Raw genomic sequence first — 13,438 nt, forward strand, 5'->3', positions numbered from 1 at the left:
CCAATCGTTTAATGAACATATTGAAAATATTTGTAAGAAAGCATTTCAAAGATTGGGTTGCATTACTAGATATACTAGAGAATTTTCAAACTTAGCTACCTATCGATTGCTGTATGTGTCTATGGTACGCCCTATACTAGAATACTGTACACCTGTTTGGAACCCTTCTCATCAGACCTCTATCCATAGATTAGATTCAGTACAACATAAATTTCTTCGTTTATATTCATTTAGAGCAGGATAATGTTGATTATACATCCTTACAACAGTCCTTAAGTATGCATAGCCTGTCACAACGCTGTGAATTATTGGATACACTCTTCATTTTTAAATTGCTTCATTTCTTGGTGAATTGTACACAGCTCCTTGCAAAAATTAACGTACATGTACCAGACAGACGCACAAGGTTCAAGAATACATTGTCTACAAATTGGCATAGAACTAACTACGCATTCATTGGGCCAATTGAACGAATGCCAAGATCTCTAAACAAACTGGATATTGATATATTTAACTGCTCATTGTCAAAATTGAGAAATCACTTACATAATCTCCAAATTTGACTATTACTTTCCTGTGATTACTTGTAATATAATCTGTGTATATATCTGTACATATTTTTCTACTTATCCTCATTGAACTTTCTTTTTAGTGTGTTTTGTTTTGTTTATTCTTCTCTACTGTTATGTAAAATGGTATTACCGTTAATAAAGTATTAATTAATTAACTATCTCCCGGATGCAAGCCCACAGCCGCGTGCCACTGACCGCACGGCCAACTCGCCCGGTAAGTGACAGTTAGGAAATCATACAATGGAGGGGGTAGTTGTGCTGTGTTGCAATGCACACGGAAGTGAGAAACTTCCTCCCCTCGTCGTAGGAAAGTCTGAATAGCCACGATGTTTCAAGGGCATCGGGCACTTTCCGTGTAAGAACAAGGCACCTAAAAAATGCAGACAGTTCAGTAATTCAATGAATAAAGCACTTGCACAGGGGAGCCAGCATAGGTTTCTCCTCGTCTTTAAATCATGCTTTTCTTTTTTCATTGCGTGAGGTTATGTTTGCCAGTACGTTATCCAAGTGCATTATTTGAGTACTGTAAGTGCACCTTGGTGGATACTTTTTGGAGATAGTTTTTTCCATGGTGTTTGAAAGGTTTAAACTGTGAATCAAGGTTAATTGCAGGCATTAATGGGTCTTGGAATATTTTGTGATGTGGCAAAGGTTGGCATTTCTTAATTACGAGTTGGCATTTAATTTGAAATCACTTAATTCAAAGTCTGATTTTGCATCCCAAGGACTTAAAATGAACGAGATTTAACTGTAAATAAAACGCCCTTTTTAAAATAATATTAATAATGTTTTACGTCTCACTAACCACCTTTACAATTTTTGGAGTCACCGAGGTGCTGGAATTTTGTCCTGCAGGAGTTCTTTAACGTGCCATTAAATTTACTGACATGAGGCTGATGTATGAGCCAGGTCGAACCTGCCAAGTTGGGCTCAGAATGAGCTACTCGGCCGGCCACGCTCGTAGTTGTAATTTGATTTAAGATTATACAACAGTGGCTTTTCCAGATGCTCAGCAGTTACCGTATAATCCTGAATACTACCCACACTATTTTTTCGAAAATATCGCTTCCAAAATTGGGTGTGGGTCTTATTTAAAATTTCGGTAAATGTATCTTTACAAATGCGCAAAAATCGGCACGGCTTGGCAACAGTGCTCTCTCCGCTCTCAGTATATGCTACTTCCTTGCTTGGCTTCAGTCTCACGCACGTTCTCGGAGTATCAACATGAATTCCACAAGCGTTTGCGATCTTTTACTGCGAGTGAGAAACTGAAAGTAGTTCGGGAAGCCGAAATTATTGGAAATCGTGCCGCGGTCAGGAAATACGATGTTGACGACTCGTGTATTCATGATTGGAGAAAGAAGAAAAGTGTGCTGTTAACATGTAGTGGTGATCGTAGAGCTTTTCATGGACTGAGTGTACAGTTTCTAGAAATTGAAAAAACTTTATAAATATGTGACAGAAAGGCAGGAATTGGGATATGGTGTGTCAACTAAAATGTGTCAGCTAAAGGCATTAAAGATCACAAAGGAACTTTCATTGGAAGGTTTTCAGGTGCCGCGGATGGGTTTGTAATTTTTATAAAAGAAACGGGTTGAGCGTACGAAGGCGTACCTCAATTTCACAGAGTCTTCCTGGTGCCTACGATGAGAAGTTATTGTCGTTTCAGCGTCACATAATTCGGTTGCGGAAGGAAAATGCATATTTGCTTTCCCAAATTGTCAGTGCAGATCAGTCATCAGTCTACTTTGAAATGCCAGTGGAAGGGAATGTGAATGTTAACGTTCCGAAGTTGGTACTGATGATGAATGAACTTGTTGGATATCGTTCTGGAAATGTTTGTTTACTTTTATTTCTATTTTCTAATCATTTGATCTGTGTTAGTAAAGATTGTAAATAATTTTGAATTCACTTTTTTAAAAATTTTGTTCTTTCAGTGGCGGGTGGTATTGGAGATTATACCGTAGTTAACAGTTTTCAGTCGGTCAAATTTTTACACTGAGAACAATCTTTCATATCTACAGATGTGAGTCTGTAGTTTGAAAGGGATAACACAACAGACTATGGAGGAATTTCTTTGGAGACATCTGCACTGCTTTATTGTAAATGTTTTCTTTACCAAACACAAGATATTAAAACTAGGACCTTTTTAGAGAGCACTGCAGTCATTATTGACACACAAAATCCGATACCCTAGCAACACATGGCCAAAGCTCGTGGCCATTTTATCACATATCGATACATACTGTACATTCTGGTCTGGTTTTGTCTGACTCATATCTCTACCATGGAAACACCTGCAATGAAGCAACCATGAAAAACATTGCTTATTAATGGAGATAATGTGTTTTCATACGCCAGAATGGGAAAAAAATGATTAATTCACTTCAGTGAAAGATCGTATTTTTCACTAAACATTTAACGTATGATGTCATCATTGCATTTTCCTTGTAACCTATATCTGCTACCAGTTTGTCTTCCGTTTTCTCAGTATCTCTGTAGAAGGCAACAGAAGTCACGATGTGCGTGGTTCGAACTCACTTTGCTGCAAAGTCGTGGTTGTGAGAGATTCATTGTATTTTTCTTGGAGAGGACATAACAATTTCAGCAGTAGAAACATTCTCGTCTTACTGAAGGAGTTGGACGTGGGTGCGCAGCTGAGAGTTTCCATTCGGGAGATAGTGGGTTCGAACCCCACTGTTGGCAGCCCTGAAGATGGTTATCCGTGGTTTCCCATTTTAACACCATCCAAATGCTGTGGCTGTACCTAAATTAAGGCCATAGCTGCTTCCTTCCCTTTCTGATCCCATCGTCGCCATAGGATCTGTCTGTGTCGGTGTGACGTAAAACATCAAAATTTGATGCGAAGTGGTGGCTGCAGGAGAAACCTAAATCAGCAGAGAAAAGCAGTTCACGGAATGAAGCCCGGTTGAGAGCAGGAAGCTGTTGCTGCTACCTACCAGTACACACAGATCTACTAGGAACTGTGAATCTATTGTGCGGTGTATCTGATCACTGTATAAATTCAGTAATGTGAAACGAATCAAGTGAATTTATTCAGTGAAATGAATCGAATAACCCATCACTAATGCCCTCACTTCAGTATGAACACTGCGGAGAGATTTGGAATTGAATCCGGGCTTTTGGCACACAATCTAGTGATTACCACCACCTCTTCTACCCTGCTGACCAACATTCTGATGGTGAAATTCTTTTCTGACCGACGGGACTCAAACTTACTAACCTCGGTGTCAGTCCATGTAGACTCGACACCTATGATCTTGGCCATCAGGCAGACTCTTTAATTATAGACAAATATCTGGATAAAATTTCACTGCTGAATACTTCCTGTCAATATTGTATAGACACAACTTGATGCAACTTTTTTAACAGAACTGACGTTGTCAGAATTTAATCATAGCAAGTGAAGTGATAACATATATGGATAAAAATACTTTAAAAGCTAAAGCATCTTCTATAATGGAAAAAGAAAAGATGAAATTTGTCTTGTAACGACAATCAGAGTACTCTAAAATAATTTTTTTCACTGGTTGAATATCCTTGAAGTGCTGAATATACTGCTCATGCTTGATTCAATACTCTGGCACCAAACAAACCATTTGGTGGTGCAATGGTTAGTATTTTCCAATGACTTACAAACAATTTAGTATTATGGGTTTTATGACTTTTCATGCAAGAAAATTTCCCATATAATGACCATCACACTCTTGGTGAGATAATCTTTCAGATTACCCTAAATTTCTTTAAATGTCAATCTGCAGTATTTGTAAAAAATACTCCAGAGCATTAAATTGCGAGAGTGTATTCCAAGGTATGTTTATGGCAATGAAATATTCCACAATGATCACTGTAATATTCATTTTTCTTACATGTAAAAGGATCTTGAGTGAGTAGAACCCGTCTATTTTTTTACTGCAGTGTACAATATTTTACTTTTTTTATGCCACTTATGATGAAAGAACATTGTTTTCAAAGATGATTTGCTCATGGTGTCCTTTATTACAAGTTTAGGAGAAGTTACATGTCTGTTGCAACCTGTATAGTTGTAAATAACTCGAATAAGTCTATCAAGTGGATCTGCTAGTTACTTTTTGTGAAGAATAGTGTGCATATTCATTCTTTAAGTAATATTCCTGATGTGAAAACTTCTGCTGCTGCTAATACTAAGACTCAATATTTTTATATACTTGATGCAATAAGAAAGAGCAAGAGGGGTAAGGAATTGTGAATTACAAAAGTGCATAACGGAGGATGACACTAACAGCTCAGATAATGTAATTTCACTTTGAATTTTATTATTTCTTGAAATGCTTTAAGAAGTGTCATGAAATCACAGTGAAATGATTGATAACCGATTATTTTATTTATTTGGTTTGCTTAGGATAATAAATGGTCAAATGAAATGAGGAAATCTGATCTAATTAAGTTTGAAAAGGAATGTACAAAGGTTAATTATTTTGATATTTCATTTTAAGAATTATTAGCTATATGTATTAGGAGTAGAGGTAATGGATCTCCTGAATATGAAAAGAAAGATTGATTATTCACTAGGACAATGAAGCCTCTGTGGCTCAGGCGGCAGTGTACCGGACTCTTACAGATAGGTTCCATGGTTCAAATCCCGGTCATTCCATGTGGGATTTGTGCTGGACAAAGTGGAGGCGAGGCAGATTTTTTCCTGGGTACTCCGGTTTTCCCTGTCGTCTTTCATTCCAGCAACACCCGTCAGTATAATTTCATTTCATCTGTCAGTCATTGATAATTGCTTCAAAGGAGTGCGGCAGGCTTCAGCAGCCGGCACAATTCCTATCCTCGCCGCTAGATGGGAGTTTCATTCCATTCCTGACCCGGTCAATGACTGGAAGCAGGCTGTGGATTTTCATTTTTTTCATTCACTAGGACATTGATTATCTGGACTAGTTTGGATATTGGATTGCTCGGATAACCAAACATCATACATACAGAAATTTTAAAGACAATTTTACCATGCTAATTGAATTACCGTATATACGCGAATGAACCGCACAGCCTAATTTCATGGGTGAAAATTTAAAATAAAGAGAAAATTGGCTGAAATTTGTGTTATATTTGCAAGAAACTAATCCTGAATACTGATTTACTCCTAAACTGAATAAAATATACATTTGTTTTATGAAACACATCACAGTTCTCACATGCTTTTGTAGAAGCATCTGGAACTTTACTTATGGGAAGCTGATTACAATTTTGATCAATTTAATGTTAAAATAAAATATTACAATAAGATATTAGTCAGTAATTGCATACTCCCTCACCTCTATTCGTCGTCATCACTAGTGGAAAAATCATAATTTTCTTTGCCATCTTCCCATAGGGTGTTGCTTTCAGTTCTGTCAAGTGAATTTACAGTACCGTACTTTTTGAAGGATTTTTTTCACTCTGGTACCTAATCACAAATCCGAGTCACATGCGGCTGCTGGATTTTTCCACTCTGTGTTAACTAGTGTTTTTTCATCAGCCATCCGTTGTGTACTGTTTCAGTCGGTTTATACACATATCTAGTGGTTGGAGAACGGTAGAATTCCCAAATATTTTTTCCATTGTTGCAACTGCTGTCACACTTTTGGAGTTGTTTGTCTGTGGAAGCTGTTGAAGACCAACACATTACGTAAATTTAGCAGCGTGCCTGGGCGACGTAGAGAAATGTGAGTCACCCACTCAACCACGAGGTCACTGCCCATCCACCCATCTGTATTCGCTTTTACTAGTACTCCTTTCACTGATACTTTCAGAATGGTTTTTCTTTTAAATATTACATAGGGTGGTAGCTTTTGTCCATCATCAGTTATAGACCATGCACCTCTTATTTTTCATTGCCACTAGTTCTCCCCCTTCCTGCTGACAGTGTTGTCGAGCAGCATTTCAAAATAGACTGGTGTTTGATCTGCATTATCAATTTATGATAGTATATATGAGTGTTCTTGGAGCAAATTTATTATGTAGTATTGAAAATTTACCACCATTTCTTTGTGATCACCTGGAAGCCATAGAACAATACTAGTTATTCTCCAGATTCAGTGTGATTAATATTTCTTGGTAGTCCGGCCCAGCTAGCTTTGAAGCCCATGATTCCTGGGCTATGGCTAAAGCTTTCAGTTGACACTTCTATCTTGTAACTGCATATCTCTATTTTGTCTTATCATATACATAATCATTCCGAATTATTTGAGATCCGGATCTCTTTGCTTGTTTGGCACGAAATATGATTACCATTTGTTTCTTGAGGTCTAGTTTTGTGTATCCAGCATTTGCAAATAAAACTTTCTCTGGCATTGTACTTTCTTCCTGCCACACACTTTTTCTGCGTCTTCAACAATGCTAAGCTTTTCTTTAGCAGCGAAGGAGCGATAACGAGGACTTGTAGTCATTCTTAACATGCGGTGCTTCCCTTCTAATGTGCTACTGACACCACAGACAGTGCTGTAGTATAACGGGATCCGTTGTTTGAGGCAAAGCGGTACCAACTTTATTTCAAATAATATACACACTCTACTGTTTTTTCGCTAAATTCCAGAAAAAATATATGCAGAGTATTCCCTTAATACAGTATTTAGTACAAATTACACTCTTGACCTGCCTTTTTAATGAAATAATCACCGATGTTTTGCTATTGAAATAGAGCTCTGCATTTTCTGGCTGCGAGGTTCTGAATTTCCTTGCTCGTTTTTCTAGCTGGTTTGTTGTTAACACTTTATGATTACATTTAATGGAAGTTGACATGTCTCATACTGCATACAACACACAGAACACAGAACATAGTACAAAGCACAACACAACATTACACTTCAAATAGAATGCCTTCCTTAACCCTTTCAGTCCTGAATTACCTTCCGGCATCGAAAAAAATATTTTTGCTGCCCCTTGGGATTTTTTAAGCCATATTAGAACAAGAAACATTTTTGTTGCCATTGCTTCGAAAAATGTTTTCTTTGCCAATATATTGGACACTGGGTCTGGGAGGCTGTAAGACCACGAAATTTTAAGTGACTAAAATGCCAGTTTAAAAATAGTTTTTATTGCAGAATATGACTAATACAGTGTTAATATCAATAATACGTATAAACAAATCACAAAATAATGTAGACTGACTTTCTACTTGAAAAGAAACACTCCCAAGAAACAAAATAATTTGGTTTGACTTCACATTTTTACATTTCTTCCTAGAAATTAAACCAGCTTGCAGTCGGTACACCTGTAAAAAAGAGGTACCGGTATTTCTCTTTGGGAAAATTGAATGATCATAAATATGTCTTTCAATAAAATGTGTATTGCGATGTAATCTAGCAACCGTGCAGGCTGTGGATGGCCATGACTTACAGATCTACGGACTGTGCAGCTCCCTTATTTCTTACAGTTATGTGTAGGCAAATCAATGCTCTTATTTCACTGGCATTGGTACTTTTGAAATATGTTTTACCAGACTGCAGGACATACTGTTAATATTTATGTATTTTGCAAAAATTTCAAAATCATCATCTGTGATACTTGATGAAGAAATCAATAGGATACTCTTGCAAACTTTGAACATCAGTGAAGCATGTTGGAAACGAATAAAAGAAGGAGAGAAAGAACGACGCCCTGTATTGAATTTCAGGGGTTTTTTTTTTTCAGTGAGATAATCCTACAGGTGGCCACTGTTTTTTTTTACAGATGTCTCACCATTCCCTCACTATGTAAGTAAACCGACAGCGTCTTCCCCACATTCTGCCATTAGTTGATCTGTCATAACACTGGGGTTTCTTGGGTCGAATTATTACTTTACGTCGCACCGACACAGATAGGTCTTATGGCGACGATGGGATAGGAAAGGCCTAGGAGTTGGAAGGAAGCGGCCGTGGCCTTAATTAAGGTACAGCCCCAGCATTTGCCTGGTGTGAAAATGGGAAACCACGGGAAACCATCTTCAGGGCTGCCGATAGTGGGATTCGAACCTACTATCTCCCGGATGCAAGCTCACAGCCGCGCGCCTCTACGCGCACGGCCAACTCGCCTGGTCTTGAAATAACTAGAATAAGCTGAAGAAAGCAACACCTTGCTCATGATATACTACCTGTTACTCTTCCATTTGACTAAATATTGTTACATGTGTAATATTACTCTTTTACAAAAGTAAAATTTAAGAGCATTAGTGAAGTAAGAAAATCCTCTGTTGGACAGGAGACTTGCCATGAGTGTTGACACTTTTTCTCTCACAATTCTCTTCTCATAATGAAATTATTTTGAAAATTACTTCATTGTTGAGTTGATGCCAAACAAATTAGTTATGAAACAAAGCTATGTAGGAGTTGGCTGAATTGTTGTATTTACATCATTAAATTACTTCAAAGACTGGGAGTCAACACCAGTTTACAGCTTTATTCTGAAATCCTCAAATTCCACTATAAAATTATTATTCTTGCTGGTACAATCTCTAAAAGAAAAAGGAAAAAAAAAAAGAATAGACTGTTAAAATAACCCATTTATTATTACCTGAGCTACTGAACTAGTGCACATTGTGTGGCTATAAGCTTTCATTCAGTAAATGGTAGACTTAAGCTGCGTTGTGCACAGCTCTGAATGTGGCCTTCCATGGTTTCTGATTTTTACGCCGGACAAATCCTAGAGCCATGAACGGCGTGAAAATGAAACACTCCCTAAGCCTCCGTATGTCCAGGTCAGAAAAGAACAAGAGTTGACCGAGCTAGGTCAGATAGGATAGATGAAAGTGAGGAGCCTGGCACAAGGAAGCAGGAGGATGCCAGGGCTCAGCTAAGGGCCCTGTGGTCGCCAACCCACTCTCCCAAGTTAAGAGCCCCTGGAGCCCCTTTTAGTCACCTCATATGGCGGGCAGGGGTACAGTGAGCTTTATTCTACCGCCCCCATGCACGGGGTTCTCAAAGTAATGACTTATCTGGCATATTGGAATCATTAGCCGTCTATAGACATAGTAGAAACACTTCATTAATATTATCCTCCTGTATATACCCCACATATAGATAGGTAGGTGTCGACTAGGCCATTTCACATAGGATTGAAGGTTACTGTCATTAAAAGAAAGAGGGGGGGGGGGGGGAGTATCATGTTGGGCGAGTATATTTTATGGGTGACCATTGCGTATTATTTTTAATGGAGTTGTATTTTGTTGTAGATTTGTATTTGTTTTTATTTGATAACATCAATTTCAAGACACAGGGTATAGGCTTCTAAAAATTGGTAATGTAAAATTAGTTGCTGTTAATATCATAGCTTTATACATTTTAAGCTGCTGGATTATAGGGAAAAAGTATAACATAGTCTTGATCTCTTCCTGCCCTCCTGTTCTCCTGCATAACTAACAGTGTTCATGAAGATGAATGCTTAGAAACTTAACAATCTATGAACTTAATAAAAGTGCTGCTGCACTGCTTGCCTTTATACTGCTCTGGGTAACTGATACACCTCAGTCCAGCATTAGATAATAAATTATATTTTATTGATAATCTATTATTGTGAACAGTGACAGTTTCTAATCAAAATTCTCATGATAATTGTACAGTTTACTTCCTGCACCACTCTACCTTCTGCTCTTGCCAGAGAACCAAAGTGGTTAACCATCAAAGCATGACTAAGAACAGTTCATGCCACATGTTCCTGTTTTTCTCTGTACTACCTTCCAAATATTTTGCTGTGGCATTTGACATTAAATTGTTATGTGTATTGAAATTTTGCAGTAGTGTAGATTTTAGATTGATTACGTAGTTTGATGCTGTTGAGAGTGATTTGATGATTTACTACTTTTTAAGTTGAATTACCCTATTAAGTAAACTGGAGTTTACTCTTCGCTGTGCACGACCCCTCTTGCACTGTTTTTTGCTATTGGAGTGTTTTTTTTTTTCCCCTGTAGAGACCATACTAGCAGAGAAGTAGGTATCAGCACAAGAAATTGACTTTATTTCAGTTCTCCCTCTGCAGTTTTGCATGCAGTTATTTGAGTGGTTCTGTTTTGACTCTTGTTTCTTGATATGTGTTCCCCTGCCCTTGGCACGCGTCCACCAGGCCTGCAGAGGAAGCGGCTGCTTAACTGACTGGTGGCACCTGTCCCTGTTCCAGGTGGAGTTAACCCCTTGCGGCTTTACGGACTGAGACAGGACCACCCTCGCTCCCTGCTGTCGCCAAACCACCCACCCGTGTCCCCGCATCCGTTCCATTCCCACCCGCACTCCCATCCGCACCACCCGATGCTGTATCCGCCGCCACCAGACACCCAGTTTTCTTTCGATCAGGCCAGTATACAATTATACGGGGCGAGCGACCGGGCACGTCCCCAAGCCCACACACCAACCAATCACCAGCCGGGTGGTAAGTCATGTGACCTCCGGACTGTCATGTGACCGCTGTCTACAAGACGCCTCTCACTCTCTTTACCTCTGGCTTTTCCCTTCTTGTCTCACCGTGCCTTGGTTGCATCTCGCATGCTGTGACTCACCAGCTAGTTCCCTGCATTGTCCCGCTCGGGCCTGTTGCCCATGTGATTAACATCGCTCTAGTTTGCCCACTGTTCTGTGTTGTGTCTCCTCATAGACTGTTGTGCTTTTTGTGTTTGTGTTTTTATTTGTTTGATGTCTGCCTAGTGTGATCTGATCACCGTTCCTTCAGCCTTGTTTCCCATTCTCAAGCACCACCTTTTTAACTAGGTTAACATAAAATGCGTTTATATATATATTCTGAACAGAAATGTCATTGAGACAATGTTGTATCTATGAGACTATCTTAAACGCAAATCTATAAGTTTATCTAAATTCTACCGCATGTTTGTCATTCTTGGAAATTATTGATGAATATATTTTATTTGAATTAATTTTGGTTCTCACTAGACTTGTTTTTAAAAGAAACGTGTTGCATTTAATGGTAAGGAAAGAATATGGAGAGACTCTTGTTGCATTTTGCAAGATTGTTTCTGCACCTGAATGGATCTGTTTAGCTGTATTGTGGCATGAGAGAGCACCAGTGAAATGTTTTGTCCCCTCCGCCCCTTTTTTAATAATTAGAAAAAAAGAAGCAAGAATCCATTCCTGTTCCTGCCATTTTTCAAATCCTTCCACAGCCGTGCACATAGCTTAGCTTTCACGGCAGAAGCCAATACACAAAAAATATACCCAAGAATGTGTCAACCATGTGCTTACTGGTCATCCCTCATATTTGTGCTTTGTGAATGGACCGGTCATATGGTTTCTGGGACTGTAAATTATGTCCAAGTACTAATAACCAATAGTTAATAACAGAATGTCCTTGAGCTCTTTAAAACTGGACCTACTGAATGTTATTAATTTATTCCATTGATTGCTCATAGACATGCTGTTAAGAACTGTTGTTCTTTTCAGAGATAATTTTAGCAAGGAATGCATAAAATTTATGCTTATTGTCTTGACTGAATTTGTCAATTTGTGGGACTGTTCATTATTACATTGTAGGAAGTACAGTAAAATCTGGGTAAATTACCATGCATACCAAACATTTGAGCCTGGTACACGGCATACGTTGCATACTTTCTGAGAATGCTTTGTACAATAGTCACAACTTTGTTGCAAATTCTCTCCCTACGTTCTAATTTTGTATAACGTAATGTATTATACTGTTGTTAGTAACTCAAGCATAAAGTTACATTTTAATACTGTGTTGTTCGGAACATCAGCTTGTATATGTTATGTAAATATTTAGAGGAGTAAGATTATGTTTGTATATAGTTATTAGTGCATTTTAGGTACCAGGGATATTTTCAATGTGTTTGGGTGAGTGGTAACTTCATTATGTCCATGTAGTTGAGTAGAAGTTACTGCGTGGCAAGGTGTCCAGTTCATTTCACTTTTTCTATTTGCCATAGCATTGAGCAGGTTTCCAGTCAGTCTTGTGGTTGTGCCAGCCTATTTGAAGACTTTTAAGTTATTTTTAGAACTAGGAACAATAACCTTTTATGGTCTCCCTTTTGGTAGGTAATCTATAACTATTAGATTGAGAAGTCATACATTACATAAGTAATAAAGTTATCACCATTTTCTTCCTTTGACTTAGATGCTTCTGCAGTCTTCATCAGTGTAATTAAAGCCTTTTAAAATTTTCTTACTTCAACCTAAATGTCCCTGAATGTCTTCAACTGCTATGTTATTCAAATGTTTCCTCGTGATGTACTACAGTATATACCGGGTGGTCCACCAGCACCTTGTGATCCAGTTTTATGATCCCATCACATTTACTACAATTCTGAAAGACATCGGTCCCTCTCCCTAAACCAGGGTAATATAACGAGATGTGTGTTTACGACTAGAAGACAGCAGAAACCGTGAGCGCCACTATTAATTCATTATGGGTACCTCGAATGAACCCGTAAAACGAGCACAGATGCGCAGAACACGTACTTTAAAACAGGAGGTGGACGTACAGAACGGGAGCATGGTACTGTATAGGCTGGGAATTGGGCACCGTAGGTCAAGTGTAGCAGTAGCTCGCATGGGAAGAGGGCGGGGAGATATATGATAGTGGACAGTGTTCAAGGTAAGAGGTTCGAATCCCACATAAGAATTCTTTTTAACAGCCAGTCACCTGGATGTGGTAAGGTTGCATACTTGATAGCGTCCAAGGACTGATTTGTTTATTTGGCCCTGTAAAAGACTGTATGTATCATCGACCACAGGAGCTGGCCAGTCCTTGTCATCTTAGACAGCTTATCACCAAAGTATGCCGATCCGTTTCGCCAGAGATGTTGCAATAGGTTAGATGGTCCTTACAACATCGCACGCAGTTTTTTATCGACCACGGAGGTCGTCAGTTCAAGCACGTGCTGCGTTAAACGA

The 13,438-nt window shown here is 38.6% G+C and overlaps 1 protein-coding gene across 6 annotated transcripts in view; it reads left to right on the forward strand.

The window, feature by feature from the left end:
• tai (taiman) overlaps window positions 1-13,438 on the forward strand; it is a 433,432-nt gene that overhangs the window by 378,904 nt on the left and 41,090 nt on the right. For 5 of the 6 annotated variants that reach the window (XM_067145001.2, XM_067145000.2, XM_067145002.2 and 2 more), the window contains one exon: window positions 10,701-10,949. The exons of the other annotated variant lie outside the window; for it this stretch is intronic. In XM_067145001.2, the coding sequence (XP_067001102.2) occupies window positions 10,701-10,949 (249 nt within the window). The remainder of the gene's footprint in view (window positions 1-10,700; window positions 10,950-13,438) is intronic. 6 annotated transcript variants of the gene reach the window in all.

This window comes from Anabrus simplex, chromosome 4, assembly GCF_040414725.1.
Source record: "Anabrus simplex isolate iqAnaSimp1 chromosome 4, ASM4041472v1, whole genome shotgun sequence".
In the NCBI taxonomy this organism is placed as follows: domain Eukaryota; kingdom Metazoa; phylum Arthropoda; class Insecta; order Orthoptera; family Tettigoniidae; genus Anabrus; species Anabrus simplex.